We start from the raw sequence: 20251 nt of genomic DNA, 5'->3' as shown, positions 1-20251 counted from the left end.
CAACAACCACACCAAATCGACAGTTGACTATTCAAGAACGTCTAATTCAATATCTGGATCAATCTCTAAAAGATACATTTTAATAAGTCAGCTACCTTTATTCACAATTACAATGTTAGAAGTTATGGTCCCCTCAGAACTCATAAATCAGACACTTAGAATCATGAGGTTGCTCCTGGAGATTATGAATCAGAAAACTGCTAGACATAGCGATGAACCTGAATATAATGGAGAGAAAAAAAGAGATTGAGAAAGATCCAGCACTCTGTGAAGGGCAGACAGAAGGATGCAGGTGTAGATTCAGCCCTCCAAAGTAGACACACCAAAGGAATAAGGCAATTATCAAAAGAGAAATCCAGAAACAAACAGTCAGACTAGAAGGGGAATGTAAACAGCACAGAAATGTCACAGTTACATGCTAAATGAAAGTCTGGGTTATTTAATGGGAGTGTGTGTGTACAGGTGTGCTTTGTTAGAAGTCGATTGTTCTGAATTGATACGTCTCAGGCCCTGTGTACATGAGTGTGTTTTCATTTTAAAATGCATAACTTTTGCTATGTTACACCTGTAATCTATACTAATCTGGCGTTTTTGACCCTTGAAAATGGAGACTTTTGGAAACGCGAAGACCCCGTTTTAGTTTGAAAACCCCGGGCACGCGTTTCAGTGTAAGCAGACCAAAACAAAGACTTTTGAAAACGAAGGCGTGGCTTTGCCCAGTGTGCATGAATGGTCTTGTGACATGCATGTTCGGTCGTGTAGTGTGGACGGAGATCGTTTCTGTAACACAGCGGAAATGCCAGTGTGGACGAGGATCGTTTTCATTTTAAAATGCCGTTTTAAAATGAAAACACACTAGTGTAAACAGGTCCTGAGTTAGTCTGGTGACATGAGGACTTGCTGAGGATAATGGGAGTGACTCGGATGTCCAAATGGCGTCATGTGGCCTTCATTTGCAAGTATCCACAAGGCTTCTAAGACCATAAGGCAGGGGTTCCCAAACTTTTCAGGGCAAGGCCCCCCAAATGGCATTAACATTTTTAAAACATCTTTAAAACACATTAAAAGTACAAACTTCTGAATATATCCCCCCTTTTTTTTATTATTAATAATTACATCTTACATCTTTACATTACATTACATTAGGAATTGATTGTGTGTGTGTGGTTGTCTGAGAATGAGAATTTATTTTTCACACCAAATTGTTGACCCCCTGGCGTAGCGGCCACCACTTTGAGTGCTTATCTTTCAGATAACAAGCTTTTATTTGGGAAGACGTTCAGAAGTAGGGCTGTGGCTCAGAGGGTAGCATTGCTGCGTTACAGCTCTAGGGTCCTGAGCTCAATCCTTAACCTTTACTCTTCTCCCCATGTGTGTTTCCTCCCACCTCCCAAAACATGCCAGTAGGTGTATTGGTGACTCTAGGTGTGACTGAGTGGACAATGCCCTCTGATGAACTGGCATCCCATTCAGTGTGGATTTCTAAATTGCATCCAGTTTTCCCATTATAGGCTCCTAATCCACTGGGTCTCTGACCAGGATAAAGCACTTATTGAACTTGAATGAATTAATGAGTTTAGAAGTAGCAAACAGTTCAAAATTTAGGGCATAGTGTCAAGTGTCAAATAATTTAATTAGTTCAACTAATGCACATCTCCTAACAGACTTAAAATCTTCTCAGGTGAAAAGGTGTGTTGCTTGGAGGCTCTCCTGCAGGAGGAGTCATCTCACACCAGATATAACTGATGATCAAATTGTTGATGTCGTTGAACGGAATGGAGGAACAAGAATAAGAACAAAGTCTCCCGTTTTGCAAAAAACTACATGCACAACTGAAGAGTTGTATAGAAATGTGCAACTAGTCCAAGGAATTCTTCACCCATGATGAAGTCCTTTCTATTTGTGGACTATAACAAAACTATAATAATAATAATAATAATAATAATAATAATAATAATAATAATAATAATTTTGATAAATTTAATAAAGAGTTGTTTGTATATATTGCAAGGCATATCACAATAGTGTGTAGTAATCACAATATGTTATTTTTGTCCACTTCATGTAGCCGTAACAGACACTAAAACCACCCAAAACCCTCAGAGAATATCATTTGGAGTATCTGAGATTGGTCAGTATGTTCACAGGATAGAATAAAATGTTTAGGAATTGATTTGAGCCATGGTTCTCAAATTGGGGATCACTGACCCCCAGACGTCCATCATGTACAGTATACTGTACCAAGGGAGTCCCTAAAGGTTATGTTATGTTATGGTTATTATTTAATTGTTATATTTGTAATCCTAATTGACTGGTCACTTGAAATGAAAGGGGTTGATCTAAAGCTCACCTATAATACAATATAAATAATGTTAACTTTAATCCAGCTGCAATTTTTAAACCAGGCAGTGATGTTAATATGATACAGTGTTTCAATTCTACATCTGAATGAGTATATAGTTCTAAAAAAGCTGAAAATCTCTAATGTCTCGAATAAATGAATATGATAGTACATTTGGACTGTTGTTCCTTGGAAATGGTTTTACTCTGGAAGGGGTCCCTGGTTGCAAAATGTATGAGAACCTCTGAGTAAGATTATATTATATGTTTACATTTCTGCACTATATGGACTAAGATTAAAAAAACAATGTACTGTTCCAGTAGCCTACTGTTCTGAATTTCACATGAATTATTTCATGCTGATCCCAGGTCAGTTTTACACTCTGTCTGTGTGTGTGTGTGTGTTTTTTTTTGTTTTTTGGTGTTTTTTTTTAACCCTAAGCTCAGGATTTGTTTGGGGCTTGAGTTTGTTTCTCACCTTTATTGTATGTACTGTATGTCAAAATCTTTTGGTTGGATATTGAATTTATTTTAGTAATTTTCTCGGGGTTAAAATCCAGTTAAGAGAACAGGATATTATGTTCATTACAGCAAGAGGTTTAAGATAAGATAAGGTAAGGTAAGAATTTTGGGGGGGGGGGGTTGGGGGTTATACAGGGGCACGAATAACCCAGGGCCTGCCTTCTATGGGGGCCCCTACTGACCACGAATATTTATTTATTTATTTATTACATTTATTTTCTTTTTTAGTAACAAAACATAGATCAAATGTCCATTCCAAATCATTTTATTACAAAATGGGTTGGTAGTCGCTGGCTACTAAATTGTGCATTGCAATTTGTTTACACATGTGTCATTTCCCTTTAGAACAATAACAGGCAGAGAGGACTTAGCCGTCTGAAACTCACCAGAAGTTACTTGCGGTCAAGCATAGGTGAGTCACGGCTGTCAAATTTAGCACTGCTCTACATCGAAAGGGAAATTGACATTGACATTGACAAGGACAAGGTAGTCGCCAGATTTACCAAAGAAAAGGTGAAGAAGATTAAGTTTTAAATAGCCTAAATTGCGTTTGTTGTGTAGCCTATAACCTGGTTCAGTAATGCATTGATCTCATTTGAAAAACTTTCCCCCATTTGAATGTGTTTAATGAGTTCCTTCAGTTCAATCAAACTGTCTGATTGTTTAGGTCAGATAACATAACAGGTTGGAACTGTCACTGGGTTTTTAAGTTATCTGTTTGTAGTTTTTAATACTGCACTGTTGAGTTTTGGTCTAAAGTAGAAAGTATACTTCACTGTTTACACGTACGCTAGGAACAGTGTACAGTACGCGTGACGCAAATTTTGACATCAGCAGAGTTCACGTGTACTATATGCTTGCCTCCCGATGTTTCTAAGAATTTGGTAATTTTATAAAACTTTGTATGCATAGGCCATACATGCGCATTTAATTCTTTTACACTATTTAGTTGTTCCACAAGGTGGCAACAGTGATCCAGGGCCGTTGATTCTCAACGTAGTCGAAGAAAAAAATGGAATAAACGGAAGAGACGGAAACGGGTGCAGGTTAGAAACTACCCACATTTGTATAATTCTAACCTTAAAGAGTATAAGGATTTGTATATGGGTGCTAATCGTGGCGAGAGCATTGTTCTTTGTGTTCTTGTGGTTCTTCTTCGTTGTCGTTCTTCATAATAAAAGACCTGATTTACTGCTCTGTACTGTCTCTTGTAGGCCAGGAGGGGTTGTGCAAGTTGTTGTAATGCGCATGCGTCGACAGCCTGTGTACGTGTACATGTCAAATGGCATATACATTGAAAGGCTATGCATAAGACTGTGCGTGTATGCTAGCGTACACGTAAAAAAAAAAACCCTAAGTATACCAGAACCTTAATGTAGGCTTAATCATTGCTGAATACCTTTACTGTTTTTTGTGAACTATTCTGACCCTAAATGGAATGTATTGTAGTTGTAACCAATAAACCCACGATACTATGTGTGTGTACTATGTGTGGGATTTGAAAGATTGCTGAACACAATACTTAAGCCTAGACTACATTGTTTTGGTTTGCTGATCCATCTGCGATCAGATGTACACACATTCACATGCTTACTCACTCCTAGGGGTAATTTATCCTAGCCAATCCACCTGCTAGGTTGGTGGGAAGAAACTGAAGAACCTGGAGGTCACTTGACGCAATGGTCATGGGATTACAGATATGTTTTTCATCTGCCTATTTTCCCGGACTTCCTATACTCATTTAATTGCTCTGCTCCTCCACGATTACGGATTCGTCAGAGAAGAGTGAACTGTTTAAATCTTCGCCAACTGGAATTTGTTTTACTGGATCTGACCTTGTTATCTCAGTCTCCTCTGAATATGGCCCTAGTTAATGCTAGGTCCGTGTACAACAAAACTTTCATTTGAAATGACTTTTCTGCCAGACATAACTTGGATATTTTATTCCTGATGGAGACCTGGGTTAGTCCTGGTGAGTCAACAGTCTTCGAGGAACTCTGTCCGGCGAACTGTTGTTTTATTAGTACTCCAAGGCCTTCTGGCAAGGGCGGTGGGGTTGCTATGGTTTTTAAACAGTCACTTAACATACGGACAGTTTCTGTTGGGAGTTACTCGTCGTTTGAGGTACAGTGTGTTGTGTTAGAGTCGACCTCTTCCACGCTTTTCTGTGCTTTGATCTATAGGCCAGGTAACCTGGACACTGCTTTTTTAAGTGATTTTTTTTTACTTCTATTGTTCCGTTGTATGATCGTATGTAATTATTGGGTGATTTTAATGTGCATGTCTGCTGCCTTGGTCGACCCTTGGTTACTGAATTTTGTAATATCTTGGATTCCTTTGGTCTTATTCAACATATAAATCAGGCAACACATGTCCTTGGTCATAGTCTAAACCTTATATTGTCATATGGAACTACTGTTGATAATGTTAATATTGACAATGCTTCCTTCTCTGATCACAAGCCCATTGTTTTTACTGTCCCTGCTGCCGGCTCTGCCCTTGTGACTAGGCCTTCAGGTTATTACTCCCGTTTTATTAATTCTTTCACTGCCTCTCAGTTCAGTGAAAGTTATCAAACTAATGCTGTTGAAAAATCTATCTTGGATGCTGCAGTCTTTTTCTGGGCCTCATGATTTGATTGCCTTATTTTACACATTTTGCTCTAATATTTTAGATTCCATTGCACCTTTTAAGCTGAAACAAACAAAGCATAAATTTTATTACTGGCTGGATGATAATACTTGTTCTCTCAGACAGGCTTGTCATAAAGCCGAGCGTAGATGGAAGCATGATCATTTAACTGTGTCCTTTCTGATTTTTAAAGACTGTTTGTTTAAGTTTCAGAACGCAGCAAAGTCAGCTAGGTCTAGGTATTTCTCTGATTTAATTACTACACAATGTCATAGACTTAAGATTTTATTCCCCACGATAAATTCATTTATTAATCCGAGTTGGCAATTCCATGGGGAACCCTCTTCTGAACTCTTTGAGAAGTTTTTAAAGTTTTTTGCTGATAAAGTAATTACCATTCGTTCTTCCTTCACTTCGCAGCTCTCAAACCAGTCCCTGAATTCTCTGGTTATACCGGTTTCCTTTGATCAATTTCAACATGTTTCTCTAAAGGAACTGTATGATCTGGTTAACCAGATGAAAATAACGGCCACGGCACTTGATGTTGTTCCGTCTGTGATTATGAAAGCAACTTTTTCTGAAATTGGCCCCAATATACAGGTGTTGATAAATTCACCTTTGGATGCTGGGGTGGTCCCAAATTGTTTTAAGCATGCTATTGTTCAACCTTTGCTTAAGAAACAGGGTTTGGATGAAGGTTGCTTTAATAATTATCGGCCTGTGTCTAAGCTATCGTTTCTGTCAAAGCTATTAGAGAAAGTAGTATAGTCACAATTGCTCCTGTTTTTAAATTCAGCTAAGTTATTGGAAAAGTAATGTTATATTATTAAATGGCATTTACCCCTGAGCTCGTGTTCATTGTTTTCTGTGAAGAGATGTTTTTTACCATCTTTGGAAAGAATCTCCACTGTAAGGGTTTTGTAACAGTCAGATGTAAAGTTATAACTTTAAGTTTTCTGACACAGTAAAGTCTTCAGGACAGAGGAGTTTACACTTTGTAGTTTCTCAGTAACATGAATGGCTGCATTTTTTTCTTATTCACGTCAAGACAAAGTGAGAGTGTGACTGTTAATAGCTGCTAAAATGTAAGTGATAACAGGGACTACTTGTTTCATAGACATTCCACAACATGTAACTAAGCCATAACATTAAAACCACTGACAGGTGAAGTGAATAACATTGATTATCTCATTATGTTGGCACCTGTCACTGAGTGGGATATATTAGGCAGCAAGTGAACAGTTAGTTCTCACAGTTGATGTGTTGGAAGCAGGAAAAATGGGTAAGTGTAAGGATCTGAGCGACTTTGACAAGGGCCAAATTGTGATGGCTAGACAACTGGGTCAGAGCATCTTCAAAATGGCAGGTCTGGTCGGATGTTCCCGGTATGCAGTGTTTAGTACCTAACAAAAGTGGTCCAAGGAAAGACAACCTGTGCCACATTGCAAAAATTGTTCAGGAATGGTTTGAGGAACATGACAAAGAGTTCAAGGTGTTGACTTGGCCTCCAAATTCCCCAGATCTCAATCGATCAAGCATCTGTTGGATGTGCTGGACACACAAGTCCGATCCATGGAGGCCCCCCCTCATAACTTACAGGACTTAAAAGATCTGCTGCTAATGTCTTGTAGCCATATACCATAGCACACCTTCAGAGGTCTTGTGGAGTCAATGTCTTGACAAATCAAAGCTGTTTTGGCAGCACAAGTGGGACCTACACTATATTATGGAGGTGGTTTTAATGTTATGGCTGATCAATGTATATGTATTTACAAACATAAAAAGTATAATGTGTCATTATTTAATCAGTTAAAGAAAAAATTGCTGGGGTATCAGAGGAATAAAACACTTTGGAAAATAATAACACCACTTCCACCTTGTTGTTCATTATTTTCCTATAACAGCAGGGGCCCAAGGGTTGGATTTTGGTATAGGATGCTTTTGTCTTACATTCACGATGCTAATTGTTTCCAAATAGCTCTTTTATGATTCATTAGCACTATCACATCTTTGTAGAAATTTACACATACAGAGCAAATCAAAGAACAAGCCAGACCATATAAAAAATGTTATTCTCTGCGTTAGTCCACTCGGGTATAATCCATCAATAACCAGTAAAGGATTCAAACACAGTCTTTTATCTAAGTAAAATGTGTGTTGTAGTCAGCAGAGTTATTGGCCTTTGTCCTGTTTCAAGACATTTTACAATAAACACTGTGAAGTGATTAAAAAACATTTCAAGGGGTCAACCTGGGCATTGAAGAACAGCCTGGAAAGTGCTTATTGTTGTCCCTCACATGACCTGTGACATCATGCACACTCAGCTGCAATTCAGAAGTCTGGATCAGTAATGTGACATAAAGAGGACAATAAATCAGACATTTCTAAAAGCCAGAGAAGCACACATTCTCCCCAGATCAAGAGGGTGAGCTTCTCTGGCTTTCAGAAATGTCAGCTTAACACACTTACAAGTATAGAAGTGACATTCCTAGACTGCAGGCTTTAAATACATAACAGGAGGTTTTTAGGACATCAAATCCTCTGTGAGAGTCAGCATGCCAGTGCCCGGTGGAGCCGTAATGACAAATGTATTCTGTAGCACTGTAACAAGAAACGTTTCATCATTGAAATAGTTTTTGGACAATGTACATTGTTTTGAGGATGGAGGCTAGTGTCACCTGCAAAAACAATACTACATGCTCCATAAGACAAAGGGTCCAAGCATAGAACATTGAGGGGGGAAATAACATGAATATTGCAGCAATAGCAGTTATGTAAAATATTTTATATTTAATAATTATTAATCATTACTTATTATTTAATAATAAGTAAGGAATAAAACATTTGGTGTCATGCTGCTCTGTGCTTCTTTGTCCCGAAGACTTTCCAGTGTTGGAAAACTTAAAGTTGCAGCTTTACCTCTGAGTCTTACAAGGCACTGACACTGCAGACTCCTTCCATAAAGTGATGCAGCAGAAAATATCATCCGGAGATCGCAAGTTTGAATCCTGATGATGCTACTGCTATCCGTAACCAGGAGGCAATGGAGCCATATTGGTCATGCTGTCTGGGTGACATTCTCTCTCTCTCTCTCTCTCTCTCTCGCTCCTGTCAGTCACAGTGCACAGTGACACTAGCCAATTGTGTGTGAGTGTGAGCTATACAGAAGAAGGTGGATAGCACTTTGTATGGAGAATAGGGTGAATATCGCTTTGTATGCAGAAGAGGGTGGATAGCACTTTGTATGCCAAAGAGTGGATAGAACTTTGTATACAGAAGAAGGTGGCTAGTGTTTTCCTCCTAGTATGTTACACTGTTAGTTACTTTAGAATCATAGTTCTCGTGATTATGATGATTAAGAAATGAAAGACTTAAATGTCAGATACCAAATACAGTATGTCTGGGCTGGTCATTTAATCAGTAGTTACATTAGGTGTGAGAGGAAAATAGTCTAAATCGTATTTTATTTTTACAGAACTTTTTTTAAAGTAAGTAAGTTAGAGGATGAAATCAATCCAATCCAAGGGTTAGGGTTTAGTGTCTGGCTCAAGTGCCCAACATTGGTTCTATGATAGTCCTGGCAGTTCTATTGAATGCTCAATTTCCTTTTAAACCATGCGCATCAAGGAATTGTACTCTGAATTGAACTTCACCTTAACAGGCTTCAATAGACTCTATTCATTACTAAGACAAGCTTCCTCTTTTCCTCGAAAAGCAACCCAGAGCATGGAAGAACATGTCCTGAGAAATCTCTACATAATTACCACTGTGTTTACATCACATGCAGTTGAGTCACAGTGTTGATGCTGTTGTTGTGGTTGTTGTGAGGTGGGTATGCATTGGTGTGTGTGTGTGTGTGTGTGTGTGTGTGTGTGTGTGCAAGTGCAGAAATACAGCAAGTGGCCTTCTGAGAGTTTTTGTTTCCAGTCCGAACATCAAGTCTTGCCAGGACCTGAGACGAGTCCAAAACTCTCCTTGACTTTCCAGGAATTCCATTTGGAGAGTCCAATAAAAGGCACATGACGCGGATCTGCGCCAAGAATCACCTCCTGTTTTTGAGGAAACTGTTGTTTTCACCATTAGGACTGAAGGATTGGGGATAAATTAAAAGCAAATTTCACAAGACCATATAGATGTGTGTTTTGTTTACTGTCTTTATCAGAGACCAAATGTCCCCATAATTGCAGGAAACAATGCCTATTTAACAAAGAAATGTCAGTAAAACTGAAAGACGCTATAGATTAGGGAATGCGATTAAGTAATTGATGTCACATAAATGATTTATTAACACAAGCTGTAGCCTCAAGATTAAACCTGGTAGATGTTGGTAGTAAACATGCTGTACTGAAATAACAAAGTTATTTAAAGCAGAAGCATTTGAATGTCCTCTTTAGGACATTTATATTTTACATCAGCTCATTAAGCAGATGCTTTTTATTCAGAGAGTGAACACAGTCCAAACACGCTGAGGAGTTAAGGATTAAGGACTGGCTCTCTGGCTGTCCTGGGAACTTACAACCTTGTGGTCATAGACCTGCCCTGGCAAATGCTGGTCAATGGCCTCATTTAAATAAATGCAGGCTTGTTTATTAAACTATTTTCTAAACTTTAAAGCAAAGGTATTCAACTCAAATTTAAGAAGTTCTTGTTTCCAAAGACAATGTGAAGTGTTTGATTTATTTCATTGTGGCGCTTCAAATGACCACTTTCGACTAACAACACAGACTCTGAAACAGATGAAACATTTGTTTAGAAGTAGAGAATAAACACTTCTCTGTCCAATCATCTGTAAACATCCGGTTTTCGTGGCTGGTTTTATTTTTAACAAGTCACGTAATCACTTCGGTAATCAGACCAGAGAGGGTAAACGAAAATTTTTTAAAAATCTATGAAAGCTACACCATTTACTTAAATGCATGTGATTGGATCAACTGAAACAGAGGATCCACATAAGTGATGTGAAGAACTAGTGATGGTTTGTTTTTAAAAATTGGGGGATTCAGAATGGTGCAAAAGAAAAAGGTGCTGGCTTTAACACTGAGATACTGAATACTGTTGATGCTACAGCCATTTGAAACTGGGAGACCAAGAGAGCAGCGTTTTCTTTGCTGTCGGAGTGGGAGCGGCATACACTCTTTCCCCTGTCAGTCACAATGACACTAACCAATCGTGGGCATCTGTTAGCTCTTATATGTAGAAGAGGACAGATAGGACTCAAATAAGTTTTATTTGATGTTTGATTTCAGATGCCCTATAAACAGAAGGACAGATTTCAAACAGAACTTTTGGACCAAACATATGTTTTGTTATGTCTGAACACCAGTATGTGTGTGTATATATATATATATATATATATATATATATATATATATATATATATATATATATATATATAACAGACCTCAGAGGATTAAACAGCCATTAAAATAAAATTTATCACAATATTCTAAGTAATTTCTGTGCATTTAAATTCATTCCAGTTTTTGTCAGTGGTCATGAATCCTACACATAACTTATCATCTCTTTAATCAACTGTTTTGATCTGTATCAAAATAGCAGACAAGGTCAGGCAGCTGCTAGTTTCCATCAAATTATGTTTGTCTTTGATTCAGACCAAATCATAAAGTATTTTAAAATTTCTGCTTAAAACTCATAAAGAAAGACAGATTTAGCCAGTTATAATGCAACATACTCTTTATTAAAATATACTTATGCAGTGCATTGCATATTAATATGATGAATGATCTCAAGGGTATACATTGTTTATACAAGGCTAATGTACAAATATATACATTTAATAAATAATCCTGTTGTATTTATAGCTCTTATGGAGGAAATTCATCTTCATGAGGTCTATTTAATTTATGATTTCCTCAGGACTAGGTTTCTGGTGCATGCTGGGAACTATAACAGCACAGATAATGAATTCTGTATAGTTTACCTATTTAAGTCACAATCAGGAAGTGTTCAGAAGCATGTTCAGAATTCCTTTAATTCTCAACAATCTGGCAGATGATCACATTATGAGGCAATATTAAGTGTATGATTAATCAATCAAAACCTAAACTTTTGCATGCCTCAAACAGTTTAGATAAATACATTTTAGGTCTTGAGTGATCTTTTGATTGAATTGTGAACAAGTGATCAAATGAATGAAAACATCTGATTGTGACATTAAGTGATGAATGGATCAAACAGGAAACTAATCCAAGCCTATAAAGTGACCTGTGCCAAACACAGTAACTCAAACACGGACACAAAAACAACTTAAACTTGCACATCTCCGAATATAGAACAATTAAACATATTTACACTGATCATTTCTGTATATAGATTCAGCTAAGAGAATATTTGGTCCCATGCTAGCAAGTGGTCAACATGCCTACACCATTAAGTGTATCTGATAGGTAATGAATAGGTTTTAGTTGGCTTCAGTGTTTGAAAGAGATTTTGAGTGTTGTGCATCTTTTATACTCTATAAAATTTCACCATGACATCTTATACACAAAGCCTAGTGTCACGGCATTATAAACTACCTGAACATGGCAATGTCAAGCACGTCACTGTGATCAAGGACACTCAGTGGTTGATTGTTATGTAGGCAGATAAACAGGGACATAAACATATTTGATTTCCCTTCATCAGGTGGTTTCACCTTCAGAGCTAGTCAGTCAGTGAGTCAGTCAGTGACGCAGTGAGTCAATCGGACAGTGACTCGGTGAATCAATCAGTAAGTTAATCAGTCAGTCAGCAAATCAATTGGCCAGTCAGTCAGTGAGTCAATCAGTCAGTCAGTCGCTCACTGAGTCAATCAGTCAGTCAGTGACTCATTAAGTCAATCAGTCAGTCAATGGGTCAATCAGTCAGTCAGTGACTCAGTGAGTCAGTCAGTTAGGCATACGATGCCCCTGTGAGCTGAATACAATCCCATATAACGCCCACTTTGCCCTACATTGTTTATTCCTTTCGCTTCGGTTTGACCAACGCTGACAGAAATTCAATACACACATTATAACAGTGTAAGAGTTTACTTACATATACGCACATATATATTGCATAACAATAAAGGACTTCTTATCTTTCATTTAAAGAAATATTAAGCATCTAGGCATGTGCATGATTTTCCTATCATTATTGCCCATCACTAACATCTTTGCTGGTCTCATTGGTCAGCTTTGTCAACTATAAACAAACCTCAGCAGCATTTCCTTCATGATATTTGTTGAATGGTCCAATTTTATCATAGTCACATGCCTATTTACAGCCAATGAGAAGTGGTTAGGCTCCAGTCACATCAAGTTCTGGCTCTACTCTGAGCGCCAGTGACCTCAGATAAAGTTCAACTAATCGATAATACTGAGTGGTAATCAGAAGTTAGGCGTTTTTATTTAAACTGCTCAGCAGTTAAAGGTTATCACAAGTAGAATTCCTTACAGGATGTGCTTATGGGTGAAGGTCACATAAATGCTACTATCTGAGCTAACTTGCTCGGATCAGAATGTACAGAAACTGCACCGTCTCTCTCCCAGGCTGGTTTCAGCAGGTTCCTCTCAGTTTCCGGCAAAATGGTGGCAGTGCGAGGGCATCTCTAAGCATCTATGGCAGTATTTTTGAATGAGCTGCCGTGTATCTTCAACTTGTGCAATCTGTCAAAGTCAAAGACATAGTCAAACAAACTACTGATATATATCTATACAATATACAAAGTGTCAACTAATAACATTTTATCTTAGCCTTGTTACATGATGAAACATTCTTGGTAGTAAATGCAGGACTCTTTTGTGATGCTACTGTGTTTCAGTAAGTTGGGAAATAAATCAAAATGCTACCTTTTATTTTTGTGGCTTGACTGAGCTTCTTTGTCTTTCACAAACATGGAAGCTTCCCCTCCACGGGTGAGGTAGGCAAACTCACCTTCCTTGGCAATGAAGATCACTCTGAAATTATGCAAACATATTGCAAAATATGAGTGGTGTGTATAGCTCTAAAATGGCACATCAACACAAAGGGTATTTTTTCAACTTAACCAAATCCATGTAAAGACACCCACCAGAGGTGGGTAGAGAAATGATGTATGGCAGCACAGAGCCAAAAATGTGCAAGCTTGTAACTTTTCCTGAGTTACACATCTTAACATGTAATCAACAATCTGATTAACAATACATTATGATGCATTACATCGTGAGTCAGTACTGCATCATTTGTTTGTTTTTTTATCACTGTTAGATTTTTATCATTTTGAATGTGAGGCCATGCCTCCTTCCATGGAACTGACAGGCACATCCTGCATGCTCCATTTAAGTCTTAATTGTCTTCCAACATTTACCCAATACACACTGTTTCATAACTACATACAACTGTATCATACATATTAATTATGCTCCACCCCTACTATTCCCATTTTAATCACCTGGACTGTGTTTCCCCAGATTTTACGCGCAGCTTGCGAATGTGGAAAGTGTCTGGATTCCACCAGGGCCAACTGAGGATGGTGTCCTTCTCCCAGAGCAGCTTCACCATCAGCAGCTCACCGATGTCTACATCCGTGGTGAGTAAGAAGGAGATGGTGGTGTTGGTTTTCAAAGCAGGCCTGCAGGGTCACATCCAACACACACACCATGAAATGCACCACCATCGACAAGTGTTCATGCTTTGTATTTGACCTGAGAAACTGAAACCAACTTACATAATGTAGGGGATGTTCTCCTTCTCCCCAGAATAGCCATACAGGGAAATCTTCATGGGCTGATCTGTATAGCTTATTTTGGTGTTGCTGAAGAAGTGGACTTTAACTTGGTAGTGGAAAACTGTATAGGAGTAAAAATAAATAAATAAATAATTCTGAGGAACAGAAATAGACATAAAATCCTGCCATGTAGAGACAGGAAGTAATCAGAATTATCTTGAAAGGAAACACCTGCTGGCTTACAGCCATTATTGTAGTGTTGTAGGCGCCTCTGTTGTAAAACTAACCTTTTAATGTCACAAACATAGTAATTACAACCTCATTACAACCAATTGTTTGTCATTTTATAAATAACAGCACAAAACAAAGCTCTAAAAATGATCTCAAGTCTTCAATATGTAACTTTACAATCAACATTTAAAACCAAACAATTTCTTATGCAATTTTTGGCCCAAGACTTGGCCTAAAAAGCGCAACCTACACTAAAATTAATTTCATAACTATAATTACAATAAGAAATGCAGCAATTGTTTCCTCTTGCATAAAAGACATTTTAGTTTTGCACTAAAGCTACAAGTCTAATGTTTTACCTTTGTAGGGCATCATCTCTCTGGTCTTCATATACATCTTGCTGCTGCGGCGGCTGCGCACCTTGTTGACTTCGTAGCCCACCTTGTTGCAGCGGTTCTTGCGGCAGCTCAGACATACACCCTTATTGAAGGTCTCCTTGGAGCTACAGCGGTACGCCATGCTTTGCTGTTTCATGTTGACCAGGGAGTCAATGAAGAGGTGGATGGAGCGCTCATGGGAACATTTCACAATCTGGTCCATGTCTAGTGAAGACAACGAACAAGATCTGTAACAAGTTCTGTTACTAGTTACTAGTGTAAAATGCTAACAGTGGTAAGGTGCTACCTGTTAACGGCCCCTCATTCTTACTATGAATGCACTACGTATTGTAATTTGACCTATTCTGGCCTACAATTTTGGCTCAGATTTGATATTTTCTGTACTTTGATGTATTTCTATGTATGCTGTGAACTAGACAGGTATTCTGAGAATTTTAATTCCACATCCTCCCTCTCCGAAGGGACATCTGACCGCTCCCACCCAATCCTGCAGAACTTTTGACCAATCCCACCCACTTCCACAAAAAGTTTAGCAATCCTGCCAAATCCAACAGAAAATTTGATCAATCCCACCCACTCATACAAAAAGTTGACCAATCCCACCCGCTCCCACAGAACATCTGACCAATCCCACCCACTCCCACAGAAAGTCTGACCAATCCCACCCAATCCTGGTGCCAGTTTGACCAATCCCGTCTACACCTTGAGCAAGTTTGACCAATCCCACCCAGTCCTACAGATTTTTTTTTTATTGTTGTTTGTATCTGCTCAAGATATTTTCTAATGAAACTGGTTCTGTTTCCAAAAATTCCACAAATTAGTAGTTTATTGACCAGGATAAAGCAGATACTAAGGATGAACGAATGTGGTAATTGTGACACACAAAGTACTCAGTATGCACCTATGTTAATGGAAGTGAACTTTTTTGTCCTGCAACTTTCATATCTGACCACCCACTGCTGTCTGCATGGCAATAAATCTGTCCAACTCTCTGACATTTTGTTGGGCCCAATGAAATCTCAGTCTCAATGCACACCTCTACTGTGAGTGCATGTAATGTTGACATTCTATTTATGCCAAATATATTTGTATAAGAAAATTTTCTTAAAAATTGGAAGTGGAGGTCCATTTCTTCAGCAAGAATAAGATAAGCTACATATCTAAGCATACTATTAACTTTTTTAAATAGCTTTTGTATTTAACACTCTAATCTAGGTCATAGAACGCGTCTTAGGATGACGTAATTGTTTTCATGTTTTGGTTCTGTAAATTGCTTGTTGTATAATGAGGAGAACGCACTTCTCAACCCTGAAGTAGCCACCATCATCATGGTGTTCTGCAGATCACACCCTGGCTGGAACGTCCCTCCGTTGGGGTAGATGTCCACGTGGCCCACGGGCCTCTGGATGCCGATGCTGCGGTCTGGAGAGCCACGTGTGTTGGTGTGGAGTACGTCAACAAACTGGGCATCATCTGGGGACAGCGTGCTCTGGGCGTCAGCATACTCAAAGCTTGGGCCAGCTGGATCCATGCCTGGAGCAACAGAAATGAAAAATGCTTGAAAACTAATGATAATCAAACCATTAATGCATATAACTATCACTATAAAACTGGCTAAATTATATCAGCATGTACGACTTTCACTTTTTGGTCGTTTATCAAAACACCTATAAAATCTATCTGGAACCTTCACAGGGTATAATAATAACCTGTGGTCTGTGATATCAGTTAATAAATGATATATTGTGCAGCACCAATGTCAATCCTCTGAAGAATTCTTGCCATTTGATGTGTCATAACTGACAGTTACGACATCTTTGATATGAGCAAATTAAACCTTAACCACTAATCACAAACTATGTACACTTTTTGACTTGAAAATTTACATAATTATATACAAAACATATTTCTTAATGTTAATAATTTACATTGCAAAACTCACAGTTTATTATTCAAATATTCATCCTAAAGCACAGCATAATGTTTAGTAACTACAGTGAAAATAACAGAAAATGTAAGCAGTTATGAGAGTAAAGAATGTATATCTGAACCCACTACCAGCTCCTGGGTGTTTAAGAAGTTAAATCACAAGAAAAAGAAAACTGCATGTAAAAATGCAGAAGTCCTCTGAAGGATTAACAGTTCTAATCTGTCCTCCTAAAGACAATCATGGGTTCTCTGTAATCTAATAATGACTTTAATAGAGGCGTAACCAAACCAGCAGAATTAAAACTTCAATTTAGTCCAGCAGGACAGATGAATGTTGATGGGGTTACCTGTGATCCTGCTGACTTTGTTCTTTGTGAGGAGTCCTGCGATGCCAGCTACATGAGCACCCAAACTGTAGCCCAGGAAGTGAAGCTTCTCCCATGGATACTCCAGCTCGGCCTGTCATCAGGAAATGAGCAAAGCAAGACCTTTATTCACAGGGAAGATGCTTTAATTACAAATGGTTTATATGGGTGTTATAGAGGAATAGCTATTTCTATTTAACCTTAAATTATATGGTGCAAATATTTGCACTACCTGTAGCTTTTTAATAGAAAAATAGGAAAATATGTCTCCACTTTCAGAAAAAAAAACTTCCCTAGTCTTTCCTAGTATCCTCTTTTCAGAGAATGTACAATGTCAGCATGGTAAAAACAAAATGTGGGTGAATTTTGCAACAAGATTCAAAACTCAAAACACAAGGCACAATCTAGGGCTGAGCAATTTCTAAACTGTGATATATTATGTCACAATACAGTTTCATGGATATCATAATGTCTTTTTTATAAAATTGTAAAAAAAAAAAAAAAAATACAAATACTAATACAAATGTTTAGATAAATGTAATTACAATGTCAGACAGTATCTGATTTAATATTTAAATTGTGTACTTGTTAAAATGTTAAAAACAATGTAGTTTTTTTGTGAAATATTTTTCTCCTTTTCAACTTTAATTGTTTCTATATATATTTACATATATTCAGATACATTTTTGTGTATCGTAGAAGTGCCTTTTAGATTATATTTTTTTAATATCACCAGCTCCTAGTACAACCATTAGAAAATGATTTTGAAATGAATTTTTATACAAGAGTAGTTTATATATATATTATTACTATTACAACTAGGAAGCCCCAAGAGCTCTTCAGAGGATGTGAAAAAGTTTGTAGGTGGTTATAAAGGCAAAGGCAGGACATAAATGTTATTAGAGAAGATTTCTGCAACATTTAGAAAGGGAGATGCAAACTTTTGTATTGATATTATTGGCTCTAAACTATATGTTTAACATAATATGCTGCCACTTTGCAGATGCACATATTCAAATCTAAATACAGTGACAGCTCTTGGGAGTCTGAGCTTAGTTTCTGACCTGTAGCCAGTTGACAAACTTGGCCACGTCCCGGCCCACCGGCTTGGTGTAGGCAGCTGAGGTTGGGTAATGTTGCTGTGCCCGGACCAGCCAGTCCACCACAATAACGTTGGCCGTTGGCTCGCGTTCAAACAGCGCCGTCACCAGTTTGGAAACCCAGCTCTCATACATGCCAGTAACCTGTACACAGATCAGGTGATCAGTCTGTGGGAAACATGTTCACACTCACTTTGCTGTAACACACTTTTTGAATTTATGGACTTACTGTCCAGCCATGAATGACTATAAAAGTCTTGGTGTCTGGATTGAAATTGCACTCTTTAATGGTGTCCTGCTGGCCAGGAGCGATGTAGCATAGATCTTCCTCTGGTTCCTCGATTGTTCTCAGAGCAAATTTGGACTCAATGTCGCTGAAGTCCACCATCCAGTCTGTAGAGTTGGTTGTGATGTTGCCTACTTAAACACAAGTTGACAAACTGTTTAATGCAGCAGTGCACTTTTAAATGGTCAAATACACATATTTCCTTAAACCTTCGTTAAATGCTTGAGTTCTTGCAACCCTTGCAATTTAAAACTAGAATTGGAAAAATAGTAGCATGTGGCGCCTGAAAACCTACAGACTTACTATTTTAAAAAACTAGCTAATGACGCAATACAAAAAATTTAGACAGAAAAGCTGAGAGAAAAGCAAAATAAAAACAGAACACAATACACACAGGGTTGCATTACATTCTAAAAGTCTGTAATGCAAATGCTTTTAGTTCATGCATGAATTTTATTTGCATAAATTGAGCCAATAATAATAATAATAATAATAATAATAATAATAATAATAATAATAATAATAATAATAAAGCTTATAGATTTATATTCTTTCTTGCATTTGTGCAAAATCAGAGAGTCTGTGCAGGGCCCCAGCACACTGATTCAGCACTGAGGGCTCCACAATCTGTTTAGTTTAAGCTGAGCAACTCCCTTCATTTCACTCAGTTTACACTAACAGCTGCAAGAAAGAGGGCACAACCTCCACTCCAAACCAATGTTACTCCAATCTGAAGGAAATTATATATAATGTAATACAATAATAAAATTAGAACCATTTCTACTTACTGAATGCGCTTGTTTCCACTGTTGGAGCAATTGTGGTTGAAAAACTGGAAGAAAGACTCAAAAAATACATCCAGATGATGAGCAAAACAGTGTTTTCTCTTCCCATATTCGCTTAAGGACAAGTGCTAAATATTTATTCAGGTTTTATAAAATAATAATTGCAAACTAAAGTTTAGTTTAGTCCTGGTGAAAGCCCTGAGTGAGTTGAGCACGTCCACTAGTTTGAAAGAGTCGCCGTTAGACGCGTGTTTTTATGGACCTCATATGCAAATCATTCCCTTTCTATTGGTCCATATGCAAATAAGATGTAAAATTATTGGCCCTGTTGGCGGAGATGGGCGGGGCAAAAGCAGCAAAAGCCTCGACGCTCACCACCATCAGTCTTTTTATCGTTCACTATTAGGAGGCGTGTAATCTTTGAAACTTTTTCGTTTAACTAATTAAATAAACACGAAGACGGATATTTTATATGAAAAGATCTGTTGTACATAAAGAATATTTTAAGATTAAGATTATTCTTTCTTCTAAAAATGATCACTGGACACTGCAGCAAGAATGCACTCTATTTTTGTTAACTGAATAGTCACATTTTTAATGTAATAATAATAATAATAATAATAATAATAATAATAATAATAAATAATCAGTGAATATTTAGTTTAATTATATGCTTTTTAATCAATCTGACTTACATAAGTAATGTTTTTTTGTTTTTTTTAAAATTATGTATAAATTAAAAATGAAATGAACACAGTACATGGCAGCACTCTGTTTTAATGTATATATATATATATATATATATATATATATATATGTGTGTGTGTGTGTGTATTCATAAAGAGCTACATTATTACAATGCTATAATATCATTTGTGCTTCACAAACATTAACATATAAATATATGGATGAATGAATCAGCATGAGTAAAATCAGTCCTGTTTATTCAAGTAGTTTAGACTACTAAATGCATACTAA

General features: G+C 37.5%; 1 protein-coding gene across 2 annotated transcripts; it reads right to left on the bottom strand.

Moving 5' to 3' along the window:
- Positions 1-11169: 11169 nt before the first annotated feature.
- On the bottom strand, positions 11170-19650 carry lpl (lipoprotein lipase). Of its 2 annotated transcripts, none has more exons than XM_053635135.1 (10): positions 19277-19650; positions 18432-18619; positions 18167-18346; positions 17085-17196; positions 16108-16341; positions 14770-15012; positions 14180-14300; positions 13904-14083; positions 13323-13430; positions 11170-13139 (listed from the first exon to the last, which is right to left on the bottom strand). In XM_053635135.1, the coding sequence occupies exons 1-10, from the start codon at positions 19380-19382 to the stop codon at positions 13082-13084; spliced, it is 1530 nt and encodes a 509-aa protein (XP_053491110.1). In that variant the 5' UTR covers positions 19383-19650; the 3' UTR covers positions 11170-13081. The 2 variants fall into 2 exon arrangements, with proteins under 2 accessions (XP_053491110.1, XP_053491109.1); XM_053635134.1 differs by having other exon boundaries at positions 18432-18622; positions 19277-19647.
- Between the last annotated feature and the right edge of the window lie 601 nt (positions 19651-20251).

The sequence above is a fragment of the Ictalurus furcatus genome, chromosome 10 (assembly GCF_023375685.1).
Source record: "Ictalurus furcatus strain D&B chromosome 10, Billie_1.0, whole genome shotgun sequence".
Taxonomy (NCBI): Eukaryota; Metazoa; Chordata; class Actinopteri; order Siluriformes; family Ictaluridae; genus Ictalurus; species Ictalurus furcatus.
The sequence above is the reverse complement of the archived record's forward strand: the minus strand, read 5'-3'. Positions and strand labels throughout refer to the sequence as shown.